At 41.1% G+C, this 26,261-nt stretch overlaps 2 protein-coding genes across 6 annotated transcripts in view; one reads left to right on the top strand and one right to left on the bottom strand.

The window, feature by feature from the left end:
- Washc5 (WASH complex subunit 5) overlaps positions 1–14,469 on the bottom strand; it is a 54,693-nt gene extending 40,224 nt beyond the window's left edge. For all 3 annotated transcript variants that reach the window (XR_010041222.1, XM_063231108.1, XM_063231109.1), the window contains exons 1-6: positions 14,283–14,469; positions 8,599–8,908; positions 7,993–8,138; positions 7,241–7,325; positions 5,690–5,790; positions 3,253–3,445 (exon numbers count right to left, since the gene is read on the bottom strand). Coding sequence is in view for 2 of the 3 variants with exons in the window: in XM_063231108.1 (XP_063087178.1) it covers positions 3,253–3,445; positions 5,690–5,790; positions 7,241–7,325; positions 7,993–8,138; positions 8,599–8,784 (711 nt within the window). In the remaining variant the exon portion in view is untranslated. The remainder of the gene's footprint in view (positions 1–3,252; positions 3,446–5,689; positions 5,791–7,240; positions 7,326–7,992; positions 8,139–8,598; positions 8,909–14,282) is intronic.
- The window catches only part of Nsmce2 (NSE2 (MMS21) homolog, SMC5-SMC6 complex SUMO ligase), a 281,922-nt gene continuing 270,124 nt past the window's right edge, over positions 14,464–26,261 (top strand). For all 3 annotated transcript variants that reach the window (XR_010041224.1, XR_010041223.1, XM_003467355.5), the window contains exons 1-2: positions 14,464–14,606; positions 24,962–25,132. Coding sequence is in view for 1 of the 3 variants with exons in the window: in XM_003467355.5 (XP_003467403.2) it covers positions 14,501–14,606; positions 24,962–25,132 (277 nt within the window). In the remaining 2 variants the exon portion in view is untranslated. The remainder of the gene's footprint in view (positions 14,607–24,961; positions 25,133–26,261) is intronic.

Here is a 26,261-nt window from a genome sequence, read left to right as displayed (position 1 = left end):
TTGTCTCCTAGCCTTTGAATTGTTTCTTTCTGGTTCTTTGTTATTTTTAAGAGATCTTTTCTTTCACAATCACACATTATATATCTCTCTTCAAGTTTTGAAAGGCTAACTTTAGTTTCTGTCAAGGCATTTTGAGAGCAATGGAGTTTTTAGTTTCCTGGTAATCTCTTTGGATCTGTTTCATGTATTCTAGATTTTGTTTATATTCTTCACCAAAGGTTTCTCTTCCTTTTTTGGGTTCCTCCATTCTTTTGTCCGTGTCTTCTTGGGAGGGGCTTAGCATTTCTTTAATTAATCTTTCTATATCTTGCCTCACTTGGATTAGAATTTCAGTTTTAAGTTCGTCTATGAGGTCATGAAGGTATTTATGTCCACTGATGTGTTGGCCAACGTTGCATGATTGCTGTACTGATTCTCTTCTGTATTCACCTCTCCTGGGCTTATTTTTCCAGGGTCAGCAGCTGGAGGTTTTTCTTATTTCTTTCTCTTGTCATGTTTCTGATTTCTTTCAGACCGGTGTATGGTGGAGGTCTCAGGCCCTTTCCGTATTGCTTAAGGTTTTCCGAAGCATGCTGACTGGAGTTTTGCTCTCCTCTCCAATTTGCTGTTATCTAAGGTGCACGCAGGGATGATTTGGGCTAGCCCCTTGCTTCTGAGCCAGTCAACTGGCCAGTGCCTTCAGCAACTTAGGCTGTGCTGTGATGGACATCACAGGATTGTGACAGTTTCATCCCTGGCTATAGTGTCCCAACCAGCGGCATGGCTCAGTCCAAGCAGATCCCACCAGTCCTCTCTGGGCCAGGGGCAGCTGACTGATGCCACCAGGCTCTGCCCTACACCAAGATGTCTTCCAGCCACAGGACCCAATTTCCAGCACTCACTGAGAGAATTAATGCAGCTCTCCACCTTGACTCCACTCCATGCGTGCTATGTCCTCCCGCCAAAGGCCTGGGACTCACCAACTCCCGTTATCAGTGCCATGGCTTCAGTGCAACCCATTGCCCGACTCCACCGTGCTCCCAGCACAGCGTGGGATGGGTCTGTGATCGCATCAGGCTCCAGCCCTCCACTCGCATTTTTCCTTCCTCTTCCTATTTTTCTTTTCCCTTCAATTTCCTCTTGGGTTCCCGAGAGTCCCTCTCCACTCATCCAGCCCTCTCCATGTTGTCAAATTCCAGTGTCCGAGCTGTTTTTCCAGAGAGGCTCTTCCAGAGATGGCTACCTAGCAAGCCGCCATCTCTCAATCTCTCTGCCCAGCTTTTTCTTCCTGACTCTTCGTGTACCTGGCTGACAGGGACACAGTTCAGCAGCACAGCACCTGCCTGGCAAGCACAAGGTCCCGAGTTTGAGTCCTGACAACTTCCTGCCCCCCAATTATAACCATATATCTGTCTGAATGAGGAGCTCTCCAACTCCAGATGTTGCATGTTGTTATGGTTTAGATCTATATGTTTCCTAAATTCTAAAGTGTAAGATGATCTGATCTGGGGTGGCATACTCATCAGGGGTTCACTCACTGATGAATCTTGTAGCTGAATGCTGTTAGGCGCGGGGCTTGGTTGCAGGTGTGCAATGGGGATGTGACCTGTGAGTGTGTACCCCTGTCCCCTTTGCTCCCCGCTTCCTGGTGGCCTTGGGTAGAGTATCTTCTCCTTCACCATGTCCCTCAGCAACATATTCCTGCCTTGAAGCCAGCTTACCACATGTGACCATGGACTCACACGTCAGCCTAAATAACCTCTCCTCCTCCTCCAAGTTCTGGGTGTCTAGCATCAGGGAAGTATCCAATACACATGCTGTAGGAAACTCACATGCAGAAACTTTTTCACGCCCAGTTCCAAAATACATAGGAAGAGAGAAGCTGACTCCTCAGCCATGACCAGGGATAGTGGAGTGCAAGACAGAGAATGGGGTGACGTACAGCATGACCACAGTTTGGCCCCTGAGCTAGTGAAGGGAGAACACGGACAGAATGGATTGAGCATGAGGCAGAATGGTGTCGGGAGAGCCAGAGAAACAGAGGCAGTCAGTGAATGGTACAGACTTTGAGCTCATATAGAAGTCTTAGAGAGCTGAATACAAAGCATGGTCTACCATCTGGTTGTGTGAGCTGGGAAAATCACTGACAGTCTCTAAGTCTTATTAACTCAACAGCAACATGCAGATAATGCCATCTACTTCGCAGAATTGTTGCAAGGTTGAGAGAATGGTGTATGAAGAAAACCTCCATGACATCATTTTAGACTGAAATCTCAGTGAATGGCAACACACACTACAGAGTGTCGTCTGCAGGCAGTTTCTGGTTTTGTACAGACTTTAAAAATTCCCAAAGAGTAAAAGGATCTTACTGCTACTTGACCTATTCACATCAAAAACTGACAGGCTACCTACACAACTGTGGAGCAGGTGTGCTGTTTATTCTCTTCTAGAAAAGGATCTATTCTTCAGAACAACGGAATCAAACAGTAACTTTCTTTGATAGTCTCCTGACTAACTGCAAGACACTCACATGAATAAGAGAACTTTCAGATCTTCCAGGGTATTTCTAGCCCTGCTCGGGCTGCTACCCTGCCTGGACTGAATGCACTCTCCACTTTGTTACCTTCCTCAATCTTGAGACCACTGCTACTTGCGCTTGTTGGTGGCACCCTGTGCTCCCCTTACCATGACACTAAGCTTGCCTGCTGGTAATTCTGCTGGTGTCTTCTTTCCTAAGCAACAAGGTCCCTGTGGGAAGGGAGCAAGGCCTGCCTTCTTCCCAGCACAGGAGTGGGCACACAACACACACTCCATAACTATTCCTTGAGTGAACAGATAAAGAGTACATGTTCTTTCCAACTGATCCAATCTCATCTGCCCTGGAACTTTCTGAAGTTTCTTCATTGTTCTTTTCTTCTCTTTTTTTCGTGGTAGTAGAGATTGAATCCAGTGCCTTCACACTGACTTATGTCTCCAGCTCTTCGGCTTTTTATTTTGAGACACAGTCTTGCTTAGTTGCTCAGGCTGGGCTCAAACTTGTGATCCTCTTGCCTCAGCCTCCCAAAGGCTGGGACTGAGTGTGTTCTGCATGCCCAACTGAGTTTGACACAACTAATATCCCTCTTTCCTCTGCAGCACAGTTCAAAATGTTTTAAAAGTCTTTTCTAGCTGCTGTTTTTATTCTTTTAGGGAAAAAAAAAGGAAAAGAGTAACTGAGGAGGAAAGCATCATCAATCTTTTAAATTAGTATGATCCTAATGATGTAATTCCCACCTGGTTGTAAATATCGTCAGATCTCAGTCGGCCAATGACCATGCTGATGAAGGCTTCGTTGATAGGCACTCTCTGGAAGTAGCTCTCAGGATAGTTCGGTGGTCTTTTGGCTCCTGGCTGGCTGGAATAACCTGTACTCCGCAGCAGCTTGCAAATGTCGTCCATATTTGAATCAGCAGAAGATCGAGCAGCACTGAGTTGTGTTCACAATGGGAAATAACGGGCCAGACAAACCATATATATTAGAAACTCAAGGTCTAGCAAGAAGGTGGGTATTAGCTCTATGAAAAGGTGCACGATCCCCACAGTCCCTTTCCCAAAATCCTTGGGTCTACATTTTTTTTTCTTCTTCAGCATACAGCATTTTTCAATGATAAGAAAGTAACATAACGTCAGACATGGTGGCATATGCCTAAAATCCCAGCTACTCAGAGGTTGAAGCAGGAGGATAAGTTCAAGGCCATCCTTGAAAACTTAGCAAGACCCTGTCTCAAATAAAATGAAAGGGTCTGGAAATGTATGCTTGCCTAGTATGCATGAGGCCTTGGGTCCAATTTCCAGTGCCTCCAAAAAAAAAAAAAAAAAGTGGAAGAGGATGAGGAATGAGGATGAGGATGAGAAAAAGAAGAGGAAGAAGAAGAGGAAGAGGGAGAGGAGGAAAAAGAAAATAGTACGATACTTAGTTCAAATATGAGGTATGATCAAAAACTGAGAAATTTCAGTTTTAAAAATTATTATTTAAAAATTTCAGTTTTAAAAATTAAAAAACAGAAAGCCATTAACCTCTCCCCTCCCTTAGTTTGATTACATTCATTCCATCACTCTGACCACCTTCTAAAGGAGCTCTGGACTCCTTTCATGAGTGTCTTGAAAGCCATGCCATGTGGCTGCTCAAATGTCCTGCATTGATTCACTGCATCTGCCTTTCACAGTCATTTTGACTTTGGGAAAGCGTCAGAAGCTGTGGTGCCTGACCTGAGCTACATAGTGAATTCAAGGCCAGCCTGAACTACACAGCAAGACACTGTCTCAAAAAACAAAGAAACCTCTTACCAACCTAAAAGTACACTACCTGGTTTTTCTGAACAAACTGCTCCTCATGAGAGATCTGTAAGAACATCTGTGATTTTTCAGGGTAGAAGAGTAAGCAGTGAGAGAAATGCACTGGACCTGAATCTCAGCCTTGAAATGGCCTCGTCTTGGTGTAAGACTCTTCACCACACTCGTGTGTGATCACTCAGTGATACTCAGCGTCAAGTGTTTGCATTCTACAGAACCACCTGTTCTACCCAAAGGGACAAAGGCTGAGTTTTTCAAAGCTGGGCTCAATAAGCAAATGTTTTTTTCTTCTTTACATTATTTATTGTTTCTGTTTTTTCAGATACTTTTAGAAATACAGGTAAGGTTGTTCAAGTTTCATTTTTTAAAAATGAATGTCACAGCAGTTGATGGTCACACTGGTGTGGAGACTGGGCCCTCAGGCAGATCTTCTTGCCACATGAAGCCCGGGTGGCAGGGAACCCGCTAATGTGGCAGCCTTGCTCCAAGGCAGTGCTGCTGAGGGTACGATGCCCTCCAGCAACCCCCTCTGTGCTGCCTCTTTTGACCTCCTCATTTTGCTCAGAATTGGAAGCTGGGAAAATATTAACCCTGTTCCTTCTGTCTTTAGCCCAAGTTCCTAAATGACTCCTGTTTACTCACTGCATCCTCCCTGAATCTACTTCTGATGCTGACTTTACATGGAGTTTTTGACTCATTCTTTTGACATAATGAAACCTTGTGTCTGTCAACTACAATTACCAGGCTGATAAAGCGGTTCCTATTTTTGACACTACCTACCCTTCCTGCAGACTTGTGTATATATATGGATATACACAAGGGTCGCCCCTGTGCGCACACACGCATGCACAGTTTATTTTGATTTTGTATCTATGTATACATGGGCAAGAATTCATTTGCAACCTGATTTTTGATGACAATGTTTCAAAGTCACCTGTCTGAAAATGATCACAGAAAGCTCATCTGCTTCTTTATCTCTGCCAAGGGGTCAGGTTAAAAAAGCTTACTAAAAGAAACAAAAACAAATTCCCTGTATTTTCCCAAACTCTTTGAAATTTGCAAGGCAAATAAAATTCAGAGTTCAGACTCATTTTACTAAAACTGAGTTAACATTACAGACACGGTAATCCCTTCATCTTCAATAATCCACACTATAGTGCATATAGTATCGTATACAAGACAGAGGTTCCATGGAATATAATATATAGTTATACTGTGTAACACAGAACAAGTGCTCCATTCCTACTCCGTCCTGAAGAGGTAGCCTTGTGCTTGCTAACCCTATGTCATATTGCCAATGTTCTCAACAGTAGTGTGAAAACACCCTGCAGTTCACCAGTAGCAATGCTCTGGGGTATGTGGGCCTAGCCCAGGGTACCTGTATCGATAGTAAGAAACCAGCATCCTCTCTCTGACTTCTCCTTCAATCTTTTGATCGATGACTAGCAGCATGACTCCATAGAGATACAGAGCTTCACACTGGAAAGGGGAGACAACTGAACTTAGAGGGGGTATGTTTGCATACAGCAGAGTTAATAGTAGTGGAAAAAATTACTTTAGTTGCATTCCTCCTAAAAGCTATATATTTCAAGGAAAATACGGGTTTTTTGCAAAGAATTCTCAATGTCCATGTAGAGTGGGCTTTAAATTTTACTCAAAATAACTTTTAATTTACAGTGATTATCTTCAGTTGGCCTTTATTATCTTCCAGTGGATCTGAGGATTGTGTTCAGTGCCTTCACACTGAGCTACATCCCCAGCACTTCTTTATTTCCAGATAGGGTCCAAGTTACTATGCTACCCACATTTACTATCCTCCAGTTTCTGTCTCCCAAAATGCTGGGATTACAGGCATGCACCAGGTTATGGCTGATACACTGTGTCAACTTGAGCAGTTTAGGTTAACTGAGAGACTCAGTAGGGAGCCAGGATCCTTACTTTGTTAATATCCTCATCCTGTGCAAGAGGAGGGTACAGAGATTTTGAGAGTACTACAACCAACCTGAGATGTGGGCTGGCCTGTGTATAAAATAAAGGAGAAAAAGAGGTTTGTTTGTCCCCTTTTTGCTCTGGCTGCTCCCTGAAATGTTGCTCCATGCCACACTACCCTGCCTTGGAGCCAGCTGATTATGGACTAAAACCTCCACAGTGAGCTAAATAAACTTTTCCTTCCTTCATTTTGGGTGTTGGGTGTTCTGTCCCAGCAAGAGAGAAAAGTAACCAAGACACACCACCATGCTTGATTTAACTCATTTGCATATTTAATAAACTTCCTAAGTGGTTACCATGTACTAAGTATCAGCTAGAGGTCATGGGTGCAAAAAGTAAAGCGTATAGGAGAAGTGAAAAAACAAGAACTTATTTTTGTAGATAATACTCCGTCTCTTTTCCAAGTCTCAAGATTTTATTATTTATTAATCTTTAAACCAGCTATTCCATGTTAGGTCATTATTCCTAAGATAGTTACAATTCATAATTATAATTTGTAATAAACAAATTTACTTTTCTTTGGAACAGCCATGAATATCAACCTTATTCTTATACAGAGAAATTATACATGAATTCTTGTAAAAGTGGAAGCTTATATCCTCTGCATAGTCTTATATTCATTGCAATTTTGTTCAACATCTAGTATGTCCAAAACTCAGGTATGGATTTGCCAATTAGAAGATAATTATCAGTGTGTCTGCTGCTCTTTAAAGAATGGTATTCTGAGGGGCTGGGGATTTAGCTCAGCGGCATAAGTGCCTGCCTTGCAAGCAGGCAGTCGTGAGTTCGATCCCTGGTACCAGTAAAAACGAAAAAGACAAAAAAAAAAAAAAAAAAAAAAAAGAATGGTATTCTGTCCATATCTGTGCCTTATAGGAAAAACAGTGATGCTGAATTTCACATGCCTAAATTCCTACTTTACATGGTCATTATCACTTACAAGAAGTTGTTTTCCATCTTCATTGAGAAGCACAGTTTCTAAAGTTTGCTGAATGTAAACGCCCTCATTGAGATCATCTAGGTATCTAGAAATAAAACGCCAGGACAAGTTATTCATGTACAACAGAAACTTTTAACACCTTTGAATAAAGAAACAGTTTTAAAAGATAATGCAGGATATTAGGCATTCTGGCTTTAACTAGCTTGTGGTCCTTTATGCTCTTAGGAATCAGAGCACCTTGTAAGCTGTAAATTTAGGGTCACAGGTTTATATTCATAGCTGTTCCATGGAAAAGTAAATTTGTTTATAAATTATAATTATGAATTGTAACTATCTTAGGAATAATGACTTAAGAACATGGAATAGCTGGTTTAAAGATTAATAAATAATCAGATCTTAAGACTTGGAGAAGACACAGAATGTTATCTACAAAAATAAATTCTTATTTTTTCACATCTCATATACACCGTATCACATATCAGAATATGATCACAAACTATAGGCCTGAAAGCTATATGACGTGGTCCAACCAAGTTTATTGTGATACTTCAAAAGATCAAGGAGTTATAATAAAATTCAATACTACTTAAGGCCAGTGGCCCATGAAGGAAAAAGACAACTGTATAGGGCATAAATGAGTAAATTTTATAGTAACTCAGAAAGATGTACATGTTCTGATCAATAGAAACTAGCAGGTCCCTTATCCTCCACTATTTACTAACAGAATAAACTATTACTAAATTAATCAATACCTGTTCAAGTCTACAATATATTTATGCACACTCTGAAATGCTAAATAAAATCTGGTCACAATTTCTATGTTGTTTTCCCGAAATTCTTCATCTAAATCCTGTAGCTCTGGCTTAGCTTCCAGTTTGCTTTCCCATAACTCTTGACCCTAAGAAGAAAAACATATTTACGTGAAACATCAGTAAAACCATCCATGTTGGAAATGATTTCTAAATAGTCTCTTAAAATTTTGTTAAGTATAAAAATTTAAAGCAGAGCAACAGAAAGTAATGAAGATAATAAAAGGCTAGATACAAAATCCCTCTGAGAGAAATGCACTTCAATTGCAACTAAGATTAGCATGCTTTTCAGGGTGTAGTTCAAGTTACACCTTTTCAGGGTTTAGTTCAAATATATTATGCTGAAGCTGTCTTTTTGACAATTATATTGTGTTAGTACTTCCACACAAGGGTTTATCTTATTTTTAGGTTGGTGCTAATAATAAATTTAACTTAAACACTTTCCTCTTTAATGCTTCATAATCATGTGACCTTTTAGTATCATGGTTCTCAGAGGAAACATGCTTTTGCAGAAAAGACTGTAATACAAATGCTCTCATGGGAAAATACCTTAAAGTAGCTGAAATCAAATATGATCTCTCCGTATTTTTGTTGATCCGCTCGATCTTTCAAACGGAACACAGCTGGAATAAATTCCGAGAGCCGCAGCAGCTCTGCGATGATGGCATTGCCACAGGAAACGATCCTCAGGATTGCCTGGCCACAGAGGTTGTTCTCAGCCAGGAAGTCCAGCATCCTGAGGACGAGCAGCTCAGGAGTGTGCAGACAGCAGGATGACAAACTGTGTCAGAACTGGGCCCTGCAGATTATTATATGAAGCCAGGTCTGCGGGCTGACTAGGTGATGCTCCATTAAAAACCTGTATCAAAGAAAAGCATGACAATCTTCACTTCTTAATGTATGTGCACAGACTTTAGAAACACACTCTTCTTCCAAACGCAACGAAACATAAAACAAATAATGAGTTCTGCTGTAAGGGGGGGACATTTATTCCCCACGCTCATATTTTTCCAGGTAGAGTGACTCTGGTAGGTTCACTCTGATAGCCTCCTTTTCAGTCTTTTATCCAACCCTCCTCAAGAGAAAAGATAGGACATAGATGATCTCTGTGCTAGAGAGAAGGGGCCACTGGGTGTGTGTGTTTTCAATGGCCTAACTGCACAAGATACTGTGATGTTTTAGCAAATAACTGCAATACTATAAAAGGGTTCAGAGTTAAATCTTTTATACTATTTTTAGACATTTGCCCAATGGAATCACAGGGTTGAGGTATAAACATGTCCAAGATTTCTTTTAAAACTATAAATGTTAGGTTCTATACAATTCTGTAAATGACTGATTCAGAAGTCTCACATAATTCAGCACCTAGGTGTCTGATGTTGCTATACAATGAGTTACTTGTCTTATACTCCCATGTACTATCTGAGGATACATTACCCCGCATACTAAACACTGCAATTATTGTTAACAGGTCATTTTCATGAAAGTTTATGAAGCAAGGATTGATCTTCTTTACCTGATCACTCAGGCCAAGTATCTTTATGCCAGGATTAAGATGACATGTTTAAGAAACTCACCTTCTAGTACAGTGCTTCCTAAGCCCAGCTACCTAACAGAATCTCCTAGAATCTGTGAATTTCTGATATATAGGTCACAGGTTGTTCTGAGCATCTTATTTTTATGACACTCCCTAGGTGATTCTGATGCAAACTCAGAATCATTAAGAGTAGATGATGACTAGTCTTGTAGAAAACTGCAGCAAATACAAAGTAAGTTAACAATATTTAATCTCTATATGGCAAATGCATACGAGAATTATGAAACATGATCCTGCTCCTTCTAGCTGCTCACCACACAGCTGGGAAGACAGACCTGGGAGGAAGAAAACCGAAAGGAACAGAGATGACATGCTCAAGCAGGTGGCCAAGACAGAGAAGAGTAACATGCATTTATTTGTGAGTACAGAGCCTTTACTAACCATCTGCTAGGAAAGGAATTCTGTCTGCATTAGGCACACTTTAGTATTATGGCATCTTCTAGGCTTTCAGGGCTCAAAAAGGAAACCAAGATGCTACAAAGACAGATATATCTTAGCATTGAACACTTGACTCTTCTGTGGCAAATGATTTGAAAGACAGATCTGGAACACGGAGAGACAGAGGACCGATTTCTGAAACACACATAGAATCTAAGTGATTAGCAGAGAGTCAACAGCCCAACAGAAAATGGGCAAATAAAACAAAGGGGATTATTCACAAAAAGTAATCCACAGGACAGCTGATTGAAAAGCTGTAACTTGCTACAGCGAAAGAGCTATAAATTAAAGCAATGACTCCAAATCGCTTTATTTATAGGTTGGCAATGTTTAAAATATACTATTTGCTCCAGATAGAAACTAGAGAAGTACGTAACTGATGATATGTGATTTGTTATTACTTTGGTAAAGTGAACCAGTAACATTCAAAAGTTAAACATACCCTCTTTCATCTAGGAGGATTCAGTTTCCTAGAAGTAAGCAACAACATAAAAGGACACAGGTCCGAGGATGCTTCTGTCAGCAGCAGCATTTGGGGACAAATTAAATGCCCATCCACAAGGAAAAATGTATTTAAGCAACGTTAACAAGAGTTAGAGCTCTGCTATTTAACTTGGAAGGTTTCTGAGAGCTATTATTGAGGGGAAAAAGTAACATGTAGAAACATGTGAGGAGGAGGCTCCTGTTTTATACATATATAAACCCCTACATAGGTGCATGCAGACAGAGAAAAACATAAAAGAAAGAAGATCTGATAGGTGGAGAAGCAGGGAGAAAAGAGGCAGCAGCCAAGTAAAAAGGAAAAGAGCAATGCCTCATGGGATGGGGGAACCCAAGCAACAAAACTCTTTTAATCCATGTGGAATTGTTTGGTGTACACATCCAAATGTTTGAGCCTCTCCAAGCTGTCTGGTCTGGGTCTGCTTAAGCCTCTTCTGCCTCCCAGAGATCAGCCAACAACACTGCTTCATGGCACGGCCCTCACCCTCTGCCTCGTGTCCTCCCAAGCCAGCGAGAACAACAGCCAAGAGAGGGCAATGAGAAAAGAGCAGGAGAAGCTCGCTAAAACTAGCAGCTCCTCAGACTGGAAAAGCCAGAAGCTGCTGGAAGTAGGTAATGTATTTCCTCAGCTGACTGTACTGTGGTGTCTCATTTTCTGCTAGCTCTTCACACTCCTCAGGCCTGTGTGCCTTCCCCTGGACAACTCAATTTTCCTACCCCACATTAGGAAACTAACTTCACCACCCAACTGTAGTAACTAGAGTCTGAAGTGGGGTCCGACAATCCATCTGTTAGCTCATACTGTTTTTCAAGGGCAAGAATGGACCTTCTTTCCCCTCCCCTTGAGTCTGAACTTGTGTATTCATTCACAAGGCTGCCATACAAAAATACTACAAGCACAGCAGGGGATTTAGCTCAGCAGTACAAGCTCTTGCCTGGTAAGTGCAAGGTTGCGAGTTCGGACCCCCCCCCCCAAAAAGGAAAAAAGACGTTTTGATAAAAATATGACTGGCAGGATGGCTTAAGCTACAACAATCTACTTCCTCTTCTGAAGTCCCATGTCAAGTCTGGCAACATGGCCCTTTGCTCTGCGGGAGCCCTGTGCGGCCGTGGAAGTTGTCTATACATCCTGTCACAGAGATCACAGGTTACAAAGTGGAGAGGCACAGCTCAGACGGGAAAGTCTTGATATGAGGTGGAAAAGAGCTTTTTTCTTTTAGGCTAAATAATTTCTTCCAGTTTCCCCTGGTGAGCACATTGGGTTCCCTCGGCTTAAAAGAAGTGACAAGATATGCAGATGCTCCAGGAAGCAGGAACCCAGGCTTCTTCCCAAAGAGAGAAGAATGAACCAGAGTTGGCTGGACGTGGTAAAGCAAGAATAAAGATCTGTACCAGCTCTCTGTGCTCCCCTCCCCTGTTCCTCACTATAGAGGACCCTTACCTGCTGGTACACAAGGACAGGCGATTTGAAGCAAATGGGTCCCTCCAACTCCTCAGAGCTAGCTTTGAACAAATAATTTCCCTGTTGACCTGAAAATATAGCCTCTGTTGCTTTGGCCAGTAATATAACTACTACTGGATTTTGGACCCCATGTCAAGGTAGGCAAAGGGCACCTGGAGAAAACAGCACAGGGTGAAACATTACCTGCCTTCTTCCCCCTGTCATAAACAGACGCACAGCTTATACAGGTACACATCATGTAAACTTAGGCCTGGGGTGATGATATAAACCAATGTCTTGTCTTATGTTAATCCTCAGTCAAGAATTATACCATAGATCACTTCAAAAGAACATTAGGAGAGTAAGAAAGTAATCAAACATGTTTGGCAGTAGTAAAAAAAATGTCATGGGTCTCTGTTATCTAGGTTGATTGCTTCATGTGTAATTCTAGGAAAACAAATATTCAATGTGGGATTTTTAAATGTAAAACCAAAATATGGGCTATATTTAATATACTTTTAGTGAAATGAACTCACTGCCTATGATCTGCCTTGCTTCATGAAGAACAATAATTTTCTATCTCTAATAATGCAAACATCTCTCTGAATATATTAAAACCAGATTATCTGAAAGAAATCACTTAGTTACATTATCACACTTTGTTGTTACATTACTAGTTACATTATTATGTACTAGACCTTCTAATCTTGGCTAGTTATAGTTACTATGTAACAAGCCGAATTTCTACAACTTGTACAAGTACTGTTCTACTATAGAGTTTGGAAAATTGCCCTACTTTTGGCTGAAAACCTGGCCCTTAAGAACAGAATCAAGTAGGTAAAGGTCATTAAAGATAGGTAATCACGTTGCAAAGACCTAAGAGCATGGCAGAAGGATTTAAAGGTATTAAGTCTCAGGTGAATCTTAAAAAAAAAGTCTAGAATAAGGTGCAAATAACACTACAGAAGAAGCAGTATTTAATCATTCTTTCAGAGCTGTTTGGTGCAAAGGATGACCGAAACTCATTAAGGCTAGTCTTCTCAAAAGTTTATACTGTATGACCACTAGTATGAAATAGAACCAGAGAGTACATCCAAATCCATCAAAGTATAAAGTGATAACCACTTCGTTTTTAGGAATTTTGATATGGCATTGTGGTTTTTCAGTTTAGAAAGTAATCCTATTCAAAAGATAATATGCTTTCAAGAACAAAGCTGGCATCACATCAGGTAAGTACAGAATAAAGTTTTTTTTTTGGGGGGGGGTACCCGGAATTGAACTCACGACCTTGTGCTTGCCAAGCATGCGCTCACGCCCTGAGCTAAATCCTCAGCCCCAAAACAAAGTTTCTTAAGGGAATTAAATTGGCTTTATTCAGAGGACATTAGAAGACATGCCTGTTTTTATCCTTTCCTAAAACCTCAGTTGCATAAATACGGAAGCAGTTGGTCTTCGTAAGTCCATTATACAAAAGTTGTTGAACAAAATAAACGTGAGCATCCTATTTCCTCCACAAAAGTTCTGAAATGCACCTGATTAGTCTAATCCACAAATCTTGGTAAAAGAGTGGAAGAACAACTAGGGAAGGTGGTCTCTTTCCTCCTTGTGGGCAGAGGCAGTAACACTTCTTCTTCAGTATTCCTTCCCTCTCTACCACTAGTCTAAATTGGGGGAGCTCCACGCGCTTGGAATCGAGAGACTAGATTTCTTTGCAAATTCTGTGCACTTTTTATTTCTTTTCCTGTGCAACCAGAGAAGAATCAGGACCTGGGATATATATATATATATATTTTTTTTTGTCCTACTCTGGGAAATGCAATGGTCTTTAGCATCACTCTACCACAGGCAAGAGAATGAAGGTGCCAGAGAGGAGAAAAGACTTGCCCAAACACTCAGCCCATGACAAAACTATAATCCAAACTAGGGCCTGGAGGGAAGCCCTCAATAACCACTCAGTTTTCTCAAAAGTACATGAACGAACCACAACATCCATCCATCATTGCTCCCAGAAACTCGCAAGGATCAGATGCGGGTCAAGCAGCTGAACCCCGCTCCTAAAGCGTCAAAACTGAAAAATCACTTTAACAAGGTGGATGTGAGATGCCGGGCGGCGGCCCCCAGTCCCAAGAAATCCTGAATCCTTCATTCTGGGCCTCCATTCAGACAGCGCGTGAAGCTGCCTGGGCCCGCGCTGCCCCGTGGAGCTCGCGGACCGAACTGGGACGCGAAGGAGAGGCGCCCGCAACCCCGACTCACCTGTCAGAGAGCCCGCGGCGGCAGCGCACGCACAGGGCCGGTGGAGGCCCGCGGGGTCCACACGCTGGCTCCTCCTCCTCCGCGGAGGAATCCCCTTCAGTTCCAGGCCCCAGCTCTTAGGGGTTGGCCGGTCTGGCTTCCGCCTTGCCTCCCTGCAGTCACGTGACCGAAGAAGGGCGGCAGGGCGGGAGCGTCATGTGACCACCCGCGGGCGAGGGATGATGACGCAAGAGCCCGCGCGCGTTGTAGTCGCGCAGACTCAGGAGCTGAGGAGAGCTGTCTGGATCCTGGCCGGCGGAGTCGGGGTGCGCCGGGCAGAGTTAGGTGGGCGTCCGGGTAAAGGGGAGCTGGCGGTGGCGCTGGGGGGGGGGGGGAGCGTGGCGGGGTAGCCGCCTCGCTGGGGGCGCTCTGCGGGGCGGGGATGTGGTGCTAGACCTTTTCACGCGGTGTCGGGGGAGCGGAGCAGTTCTCCCGCTCGCCCAGGTGCCGTCTTCCCACCCTTCAGCGCTGAGAGTGTGTGGGGAAGACAAGGCTTTGCTAGAAGTGAATGTGGTTTCAATTAGCTGTAGGAACTGGGACATGGCAGGTCTTTCAAATAAACTCTCAGGCCCTCAGATTCCTTTTCCCTTCAGTAGGTTGATGGGAGGACCAGTACTGGTGAGAGCGAAGCCTCCGGGCACCACTTTATGGCGCGGAGTAGCGGACTTAGAAGCGGTGGTGTTTGTTGCTGCTGTCATTTTCATAACTTCCAACAAGTCTTATTGCCTGTTTTGTATGAGAAGCTGATTTATATCCGGAGTATGCGGGCATTCTAGTTAAGGGTGCTTCGAGGGTGAAGGAGTGGCACATGTGAGCAATGTGTGAGTTTTAGAAATCGTGTGTGTGTGTGTGTGTGTGTGTGTGTGTGAGATAATGGAGACGTAAGGTGGGGAACAAACATGAATAAGTGTAGGCTTCAGAGAGAAGGATATATCCTGGCTGTGGAAAAAAGATACAGCTATGGCAGAATTTATACACGGTTACTGTGGATTTAAAGGCGGTCAGCATATTGCCCCCAAAGTGTTTATTGTCTGCCTGCCATGTTGCTATACAGAAGCATAAGAAGATGCAACAGGAGAGAAAAATTTTTATATTTTCGTTGATAATTAGCTCTGTCGACAGAGACTGTTACAGGCTTCTCAGAGAAGTCCAGATAACATGCTAGGGAAGAACTCAAGAAATGTGCTGCTTTGTCGTGAGTAACTTGGAGACTACAGGTACAGAAAACAAAGATCAGTGTAGCCTGAGGAGGGATCTAACATGAGGTTGATTTAAATCAGTGTTTCTCAACTAATGCATTGTTGGATTTTTTTGTTTTGTTTTGTTTTTGGGTACTAGGGATTGAACTCACTACCTTGCACTGCCAGGCAGGCGCTTACGCTGCTGAGCTAAGTCCCCAGCCCACATTGTTGAGTTTTTGACCTGGATAATTTTTTGTAGTGAGGCAGTTCTGCACATGGTAAGCTGCTTAATAGCATCCCAGGTATCTGCCAGCTAGAACTTAGTGTGTATGCTCCCTCCAATCTTACGCAAAAATGTCTCCAAATGTTGGTAAATAATCCTTGGGGATAGGGTAGAATCTCCCCAATGGAGAATCACTAACTTTAAGCCATGAATGAAGAGTCTCCATCTGTTGAGATTCTATAACAAAATACTGTAATCAGAGTAGTTTATGAAATATGGAGATTTGTTTCTCATAACTTCGGAGAACTTTTGCAAAGTTCAAGATCAAGGTGCCAACATATTTGGTGTCTGGTGAGGGCCTCTATTCTGATTCATAAATGAGATCTTGCTGTGGATAGGTGTGGTAGATTAACTAGTGGTCAATTTGTAACACCCAGATGAACTGAGTGCTAGGTGTGGAAGGCCCACCTGAGGGTTGTTCCAACGGCATAACAGAACTGAAGTGGAAGGTGATGTGCTGTTGACTGTCCTGGAGAACCTTGTCATGCTGTGGCTTTCCTGACATGAACTTAGTTGTTCTTGTCTTTGTCAGAACTCAGGTCCTCTCTGTTGATGAGGATGGCTGTGATTCTCTTTGAGGGAGCTCTGCTCCTTACTTTGTCACTTGCTGGCTCAAGTGCATGTCCCTCAGCCTACTGGCACAGATCCTTCACCCCACTGACACAGACTTCCTAGCTTCTACCACTGACCTTTGGGGCCTCCTGGTGCAGAACCTTCATACAGACTTGCAAGAGACATTATTGTGGATTCTAGGCCTCCAGCTGGACTTGTGGGGGACATTGCCATGGGCTCTAGGTCTTTAGGTGGACTTGGGCAGGACCTTGCCCTGGGATCCAGGCTCCCAGCTGGATTCTTTAGGTCTCTAGTGCTTTTCAGATATTTTGCATTATTTTGCATTTGAGTCTTTGGGTGAATATTATAAAAACAATCTTATAAATTTTGTGTCCTATATTAAATCTATTCCCCTGTAAACCATGAGTACAACAATGGGCAGTGGAGCTCTCTAGAGCAATCCTTATAAAAGTACACTAATACCATTCAAGAAGGTGGATCTCATCATCCCTAATACCATCACCTTGGCTTTCGGGTTTCTCCATATAAACTTGTGGAGGAAGGGCACAAACAAGCAGACCTTAGCAGATGGGTAAAATTTATATAGATAGAGAAGTGAAGGTATTCTTATGATGGGAATAGGGTGAATAAAGTCTTAAACCAATGTTGTATATTGCATTTGAAGGAGAGAATGCAAGTATTAAGATCCAGGGGTTACAGAGATAGAGAATCAGTTTGTTTTGAAGCACTGGCAATACCATGCAAGATAGCAGTGGTTAACAAAGTTCAGCGACTTTCAAATAGTAATGTCATGTCACTGAAGGTCCATTAGTCCTAAGAAAGAAGGGATTGCCTTTGACTTAAATATTTAGCTGTATATGAAGGAACTGAGAAAAGTGTCTATGCCATTGATTTTTTTTTTCCCCAGTAAAGTACTCCAGAATTATGGAAGGGCGAATTTTCTCTTGCCACTGTGTAAGGATAAAGTTTTGCTAGGGTAAGGAGAATGTCTTAATCACTTTCTTGTTACTAGGACAAAATACCCAACATCTACTATTTAAAGGGAGAATGGTTTGTTTGGCTCATGATTTTTAGAGGATTCAGTTCATAGTCTTGGCTCTCAGTAATAGTTTTGGATCCAAGGCAAAAATGGCATGATGGAAAGGTCTGGCAGAGGAAAGTGCTCATGTCATGGTGACCAGAAAGCAAGGAAAGTAAAAGGACAAACTGGGAAAGCAGATACTTCCCTCTAGGTCTGGCCTCCAGTGATCCACCTGCATTGGCTGTCTCCTAACTGCAAGTCAGGTATGTTGCTCTCCTAGTACTATCTCTTCTGGACATTTGAACCTTTTGGAGACTATTCAGACAGATTGTAAGGTTAACAGCTCTGTCGTGGATGCTCTTTGTCGTGGTTTATGCTAATCCTCATACATACTATTTTGGTTCAGGTAATTATAATAAAATAAAATAAAATACAAGTGATTTAAATGAAATTTATTTCTCATAGTTCTTGAAGCTTCAAATTTAAGACCAGGGTGATAGAGATGATTGAGTTTTGGTGAGGACTGTTGTTGGCTTGCAGATGGCCATCTTCTTGCCAATTCATCACATGGAAAGAAAGAGAGTTCAAGGGTGCTATCCCATCATCTACGTCTAATTACCTCTGAAGGCCACTTGTTTACTATTGTTTGAGATAGGACTTGAACATAAGAATTTGGCAGGGGTATGTTTGTGTGAGAGGGTAACACTGTCATTTTGGTGGTCTCCATTCTTGTCTGATTCTAAGACTCAGAGGAGGTACCTGTCTTAGTTACTTTTCTTTCTGGGACAAAACCACCTGACACCCAAAATGAAGGAGGGAAAGGTTTATTTAGCTAACCATTTGTGGAGGTTTCAGCCCATAATCCGCTGGCTCCAAAGGCATGGCGTAGAGCAAAAAAGGGGAAACAAGCTGCTTCTCCTTCCTTATATTGAACCCCTGGCATGGTTCAAAAGTCTCTGTGGCCCCTCTTTTCACAGGATGAGGCTATTTACAAAATAAGGATCCTGGCTTCCCGCTGAGTTGTTTAGTTAAACTTCTAAACTCAAGTTGAAACAATGTATCAACTGTAACAGCCTCATAAAAATAGTTTTCTCAGGCTTTCTAATTGGGATGCTGATTCAGTAGTCTTAAGATAGTACCCAGAAGTAGGTGTTTTTAATGTTTTAAGTGATTGAAATCAGATAAACTTGAGAAAACTACAAAATATGATTTACTCTTACAGTAATATTGTGAAATAAGAAAGACATATGATTATTATTTTTTTAATAGGAATAAGCTGAAGATAGAGAAGTTAAACCTATGCTGTTTTAAACTAATGGACCAGAGAGAATTGCTAGGGAATCTGTGTGCAGATTCTGTTTTCTTAAGCATTATTCTGTATTGCTGTACATTGTGTGGCAGTACTGAAGATGATGATGATATTTGCTCTCACTTAAAAAAATGTATATGCTGGGTTTGATCTTAAGTGTTTTTTTTTATTACTATGTATAACTCTTCTTCTAAGCATTTGTTTAGTAGGTACTTGTCTTACTCTGATTTTTGTTGCTATAACAAAATGCCTGGGACCGGGACCTTTATAAAGAACAGTTTTATGTAGCTCAGAGTCTAGCAGCTTATATGCATGATACTGATTTCTGCTTGTTTCTTGCAAAGACTTCATGGCTAATGCCTTCACAGTGGTGGGAGTGCATGCAGAAAAAGGATTCAGGGCAGTTGCTGGGCTCCATTATAACAACTTATCCTTACAGAATCTAGTTTGGCTCTGTAGGAATTGCGTTAATTTCCTCCAAAGCTCATACCTCTGAAGACCTCTCAGTAGGCCTTGACTCTTAATGTTTCTTCTAACTCTCAACATCACTGCACCAGGGACCAAGATTCTAACATATGAGCCTTTGGGGGACACATTCAGACCATAGCCAAGCAATAATAGCACCCATTTTACAAAAGAAGAAAGAGAAACAGAGAGTTAGGTAATTTGCTTCGAGTCATTCAGCCACTAAGTGACAAAGTCAGGCTTGAATTTAGGCAGTCTGGCTCTGAAGGCCGCATCTTAGTGCTTTAGTCTTGCTTGCCTCCAAATTGTACTCTGTCATGTAGCCAGTGTTTATTTTAATATGATGTTTCATGTTATCTTTGAGTAAAATCGATATTCCAAAGAGAAATGCTTTATCTATGGCTTTGTTGCTTGTTATCTCCTGGCTCATATACATAAAATACACTTCAGTAATTGTGCTTCTAGACTATGCCCAGTAGTCATGTGTAGCTATTTAAATGAACTAAAATAAAATAAAATTTAGAACTGAAAAATTTTCATTTTAAATAATCAAAAGCCACATGTACCTAGTGACTACCGTATTGAGCATTGCAGATTATGGAGCATTTTTATCATCATGGAATGTTCCAGACAGCACTGCAATAGACAGTTAAGACTTACACTAGAATCAGGACTGATTAGAATACTGAATATTTGAACTATATCATTCTGATCCCTTATGCAGAATTGTACTTTTGAGTTTGATTGGTGCTGTAACAGGTAAACCCCCAATATAAATGGCTTTGCATGGTTGAAGTTTCTTTCTTTCATATGTGAAACCTGGGTGGTGAGCAGTTTTAACTCCAAGTAGTGAGATAAGGTCCTAGATTCCTTCTTCCTTCTAGTAATTCTCCATTGTGGATCTTAAGCCACTGTTTAGCTTTATTAAGCTGTCAAACAGGAAATTATGTGGTTTCTATGGACTCAGCCTAGAAATGGCTCATATCAAATGTAATGATAGGCTATGTACTTAACTGAAAGGAAGGCTGAAAAATGTAATATATTGGTAGCTCTGTGAAAGTTGAAAAACTGAATTTGGTAGGCACTTGTCTGTCACAAATATCTTATCCTCAGTCTAACCTGAAGGGTACTCTAAAGAAAAAGACCTAGGAAGTTTGCTACTGCATTATTGTAAGGGTATTATTAAGAACATTTTCAGTGTAATTCTAAATTCTTTCATATGATTTATATTATCATGATTGCCAAGGAAAGCTTTATTTTTCTTGACTTCCTGGTATACTTTTTTTTTTTAATAGGGGCAATATCTTTCATTTACTGTTTTGATTATCAGGAAGTTTATGGACACATTTGTGTTAAAAGTACAGTACTATGTGGAATCCTGTGTATGGCAGTATTGTTTTTCATGTACTTGATTTTCCCGTCAATTTCTTGCTTTTGTCCCTGGTTTTCATGAATTTATATTCTTATGCCTTATCAGATATGTTTGTATTTACATTGCACTTGCATGACTCAAGTTGTTTGGTTTATACAATAAAGAGAAATTGTAAGTACTATTTTACTAACATGCCCATTTAAAAATTAATTTATATTCATATTTTTTGGTGTGAATTTTTAAAATTTCAGAACATAACAAGAATCTTTGTTTTGGCACTCAGTTTTTAACATCTGTACCATTTTGCTATACTTGCTTTGAGTCTTTGCTTTTAAGATAAAGTTTCAAAAATACATAAAACTAAAAGTCCCATTTGATGACCTCAAGCCTACGTGGACTGATTCTTTATCCTGTACTTAAAGCTCCTTTGTACTGTCCTCCCAAATAAGACCAATCTGTTCTTTTCATTGTCTGCCTTTGTTACTAGCTTCCTGATCTGGCTTGTTAGCAAGTGCAAATACCTTGGGCTATTATTAGAGGATTAGCAGTGGCCAAATAAGGTGGAACATTGGTTTTTAAAGTGTGATTTTTGAATCAGCAGCATGTCATTACTTGGAAATTTTCTGGAAATGTAGATTCTTAGATCCCTTCCCAGACTTACTGGGTCAGAAATTGTGGGATGAGACCCAACTATCAGTGTCTAGCAGACCTACCAGATATTCTGACAGTAACATTACAGTTTGGAGAACTTGTTAAAACATAGATTGTTGGAGACTGAGGATTTGTATTTCTAACAAAGTCAGAGGTGGTGGTGATGCTGTTTGGTCTGGGTCCAGAGGGAACCAGTGTTTTTTGGTTGCTGTGAAGTCTCTGTGGCCTTTGCTCTTAGAAACTCAGCAAAGGCTTTTGGGCAGGGAGGTGACATGGTATTATGTACATTTTCAGAAGTTCACTCTGGCTGCTGTGCTGAGCACTGAGCTGAAGAGACAAGATTGGGAGCAGGAAGACAAAGTAGGAGGTTGATGGAATAATTCAGTAGGTTACCGTTGCTGACCAATCTGGGTGGTAGTGATAGAATTGGTTGCAGTGGTTTAATGCTAGAGGTACTTTGACTGCAGAACTGACAAAATTTATGATGAGTTTGAAAAGGATAAAGGGAAGGGTCAAGTATAGATCAGGGTTTTTGATTCAGGAAGTGGAAGGTTCGAGTTTCTATTAGGTTAGATGGAACAGGCTGTAGAAGGAATAGATTAGAAGGTAGTTGGGGAAGAGGAAAGGGAAGTGTTTGATATTGAGTTCTTATTGATGGTACTTAAATGGAATGGGGTTGGCTAGGAGCCTAGGATGGAGTCCCAGGCAGGTGGAAGAGGATGGAGAAGAGAGATGATCAAATCACTGGGCCCTCAGCACACCAGTGTTAGGAGGTGGAGGGAGAGGTGGCTGTTTAGGTGCTGGAGGTGTACATGTGGTATTTCACTCATTCATTCTTTCAGCAAGCCTTTATTGAATGAGTGCTATGCACTGCACATTGTTTTAGGTGCTGAGAATATGGTAACGAACACAACAGAGAAAGTCTTTGTCCCTTCACAACTTATGGTCTGGTGATGAGACAATAAGCATAATAAATAAATGAATATTGTCAGGCATTACAGTGCGTCTTGTGAAGAAAGATAAAACAGAGGAAGAGGGTATAAGTGCCTGGGCAATGGAGACTGGTAGGTATGTATTTGTTACTTTTCCATCCTGTAGTATGATACCAGACACCCACCACTTTCATGAGGCGAGGTTTATAATGATCTTGGTTTCAGGAGATTTATTACATGGCCAGCAGACTCAGCAGCAAGAATGTCACAGTGAAAAGGTGGTGGAGCAAAGCTGCTTAGTATATGGTGTCTGTGAAACACAACAGGAATAGTGCCAGAGAGAAGGAGGCCAGGGACCAGACACAGATCCCTACACCACTGTGACTCGTCCAAATACACCCAGAACTGTGCTCTACCAGTCCCCTGGTGGATTCCTAAGCTGTTCAGGTTGACACCCCATCCTAACTACCACTGGTATTCAGGGAAGGCCTTGCAGGTGTGGTGACATTTGAAGGGAGAAGTTGGCCATGCAGATGGAGGAAAAGTATCCTGGCAAAAATAACAGAAATTGTCCTGTGCTAGGCTGTACTTGATTTGGGTATGGGTGGAGGAGAAAAAGAGGTCTGGGTTTTTGAATAGTGCAACTCCTCTAACATAGAGAACTTGAAGAAAGGAAGCAGCAGAGCATGAGAGGCATCCAGTGCAATAGGCAGGTGCAGAAAATATACCAGGACAGAGGGAGAGGTGAACTGTCGAAGGCTGTTGATAAATAGATCAGAGGAGGTAAGGCCTACATTAGTGTCCTTGATAAGAATGGTTGCAGTCAAGTGGTAGTGAGACAGAAAAGGACTACCTTGAGACCCCCTTCCCAGTTCTCCAACACTTGCACCTGCCCCAGTTTCCTGTAACTAAAACCAAGTGATGCATCCGGAACCCCACCCCACAGATGTTTTACTCTTGCCTTGTTCTACATGGTAACTACAGTATTCCAACAGCATCAGCTTCCATAAAATTCTACTCATTTGGCTGGAATCCTGCCCAACTGAAACAAAGTTACAAAACTCCTGTTTCTCCAAAGCTTGGGGTTCAGAGTTGGGAGTACTTAACTCCTCTGGGATGGCCAGTTTAATGAGGCTTGGCTCCTTCTACTTCTCCAGAGTGCTGCTCATGTTTTTTGAGCCACTGGTAACGTAAGCTTTGCTATAACAGTGGGAGTGGAACTGTAATAGGCATAGGTTCCAGAGAGAGTAGAGGAATTGGGAACAAATCTATAGAGGGATTTTATTGTGAAGGTGAGCACAGAATTGGGGGTAGTAAGCACAGGAGATGATGGACAGTATTTTCTTTACAATGGAAGAGGTGATAGTACTTTTTCTGTGTGAGAAACACTGGTGATGCAGAAAAGTGAGGAGAAAAAATACTGGGAGATGGGGGCTTAATGAGCAGGTGCAATTTATTAATTTCAATGAGAGATAAGGGAAAGTAGTATGTGAGAACTGAGGGTGCCAGATGGAGTCGAGGCATCTCCTGCATTACTCCTGTTTCCTCTATGAAATAGGTAGTGAGGTCTTTAGATCCAGATGAAGATGGAGGAGGAAGTTTTGAACGTTTGTGGAGAGCGAGGGTTCATAAAAGAACGTTTTTCTCCCTGTAATCAGGAAAAGTCAAGTAGTTACATAGAGAGCTGTTCTGTTTGCAACTATTTGTGCTCTTTATTCCCACATACTTTTTCTCCTTTACTTGAATGCCCTTCTTCCTTATCTCTCCATCTGTTAGACCTCTTCCTTGTCCTTTAAGATTGGTTCCATAGTTTCTAAGGCAGTCAAGCATTTCCTCATCTATGTCTCCACTTTGCAGTAACTCCCATGTTACTTTGATTATTTATTCTTGTTTGTCTCTTCTGCTCATTTCTAAGTCCCTACAGAGCAGAGTCTATTTCTAATGCATAGAATAGTGCTTGGGTAGGTTTCATCAGGGTCGAATAAAAGAGAACCTGAAAATGAAGTCTCAAGTGTGCTCATTTTGAAAACTGGCAATCCTCCTGGCATTCCCATTCTAAGAGAAGTGCCTGGCCTTGAGGAGATATTTATATGATCTGTGTTAACTGAACTATTTGAATGGACATTGAGTTATATTATGAATGTTTATGCTAAACTGGCAACTCAGAAATAAAAAGTATGCCTTTCTGTGTTTTCCCTTTTTCTACTTTGAGCTTTTGAACAAGTGTAAGGATTGACATGGTAAGGTCCTTAGCTTGTTTGTGGACTGCATAAATGAACCTAATTCAGAAGAAAATACTAATGGGAAGGATAAGGCAGGAGAATTGCCACAAAGTTGAGGCCAGCCTGGACTACAGACTGAGTTCAAGGACCAGCTTGAGCTACCTAGCAAGAGCCTGTCTCAAAACAAAGGAGAATCTAAAGCAGCTGTAACATAGTTTTCTATAATTTTCAGAATTCAAAGTCCACGTAAGTTAGGTAAGTTAAAGTTACAGGTTTTCAAAATCTCACGTTTTTTTTTTTATTATTTTCTTTTTTTAGGAATGTGTGTCATTAGTCTACTTTTTTAGACCACTTATGTTTTATTAGCCCATTCAAGTTTATTCTTAAGAATCAATGACTCTTTTAAGAGGCTATTCTTCTTTCTCTAAAAAGTGAAAGATCATTACCTTTGCCATGCATTGTGTCTTTGTTTGGTGGTCCAGATTGTGGTGCAGTGCTGTAGTCTCCTCATCGAGTCCAGATGATAGTGTGACATTTGAATATTGCATACATTCATATGAATATTGATAGCTGTGATACTTTCATGTGCAATTAGTATTCTGACATACAACTCTTGTGTTTGAAAATTTAGGTAATAATTTCAAGATGCCAGGACGTTCCAGTTCAAATTCAGGTTCAACTGGTTTCATATCCTTCAGTGGTGTAGAGTCTGCTCTTTCCTCCTTAAAAAACTTCCAGTCATGTATCGACTCTGGAATGGACACGGTTTCCAGTGTGGCTTTTGATCTTGTGGAGACTCAGAGTAAGTACAGTAATACTTAAAACTCATTTCTGTGGTGGCATTACTCTAAGAATGCCTTTTCAGTATTCTTGGGACAATTATTTAATCCTCCTGGATAGCTACTTTCCTATCTTACTCTAACATGTCACATAGCTGTGTTCTGAGGCTGAAATGAAGTTGATTCATTCCTGTATGTTCATACAGTTATGTTCCACTTGCAACTGCACTGGAAATTTATGGGCAAAGAGTTGAAAGTTTCTGCTTCAAGGAATATGCAGCCCAAAGTATGTAACACTTGTGTGAATGCTAAGGCTTATAAGTGCATTAGGATGTTATTATTCTCCAGTAGTCTTAAACTTTATATATACTTGATTATCTAACGGATAGACCAGCGATGGCAAACCTTTTAGAAGTTTCAGTGACAGTAAACAGCCTGCTGTGGCATACATGCCACCAGCTCGCCACCACTGAGATAGACAAGTTTGCAAAGCAACCTTGCTGCTGTTTCCAACAGCAAAGGAAGACCTCTGCAAACATGAGAGTCTGATGTATTTTACCGATGTGTTTTTATTTAGAAGATTTGGAAAGATGTTATTCACTTTTTTGGGTTACAGTTGTCTTTATTTCATGTTTTATATGGAGCCAGGGAAGTAACATAATCCTTTTGTTTTCAATGGTACTGCTTTTGAGTAATTTGTGATATGTCTTGATGTGATTTTCTTTGTTTATCCTATCTGATGTTCTTTGGGTTTTATGAATCTGTGGGGTTGTAATTTATATTAAATTTACAAAAGTTTCTGCTGTTGTTTCTTTGAACATTTTTCTTGTGTTCCCATTCTCTTTCTTGGAATTTCAGTTACATCTACATTAGATTGCTTGACATTGTCCCATAAGTCACTGGACCTCCTTTTTTCTAGTCCTTTCACTTTCTGAATTCAATCAATATGAATAGTTTCTGTCACTGTCTCCTATTCATTTGTCTTGTCTTCTCATCTGCTGTTATTTCTGTGTAGTAAATTTTAAATTCAGAAATATGTAGTTTTTTTTTCAGTTGGTGAAGACAGAATTCAATGGAATTTTCTGTTTCTATCTTCATTATGTTTTCCTCTACATTACTAAGTATTTGGAATATATTTATAATAATTTTAAT

The sequence above is a fragment of the Cavia porcellus genome, unplaced genomic scaffold (assembly GCF_034190915.1).
Source record: "Cavia porcellus strain 051 isolate PalLab524CR breed Dunkin Hartley unplaced genomic scaffold, mCavPor4.1 scaffold_19, whole genome shotgun sequence".
NCBI lineage: Eukaryota > Metazoa > Chordata > Mammalia > Rodentia > Caviidae > Cavia > Cavia porcellus.
The sequence above is the reverse complement of the archived record's forward strand: the minus strand, read 5'-3'. Positions and strand labels throughout refer to the sequence as shown.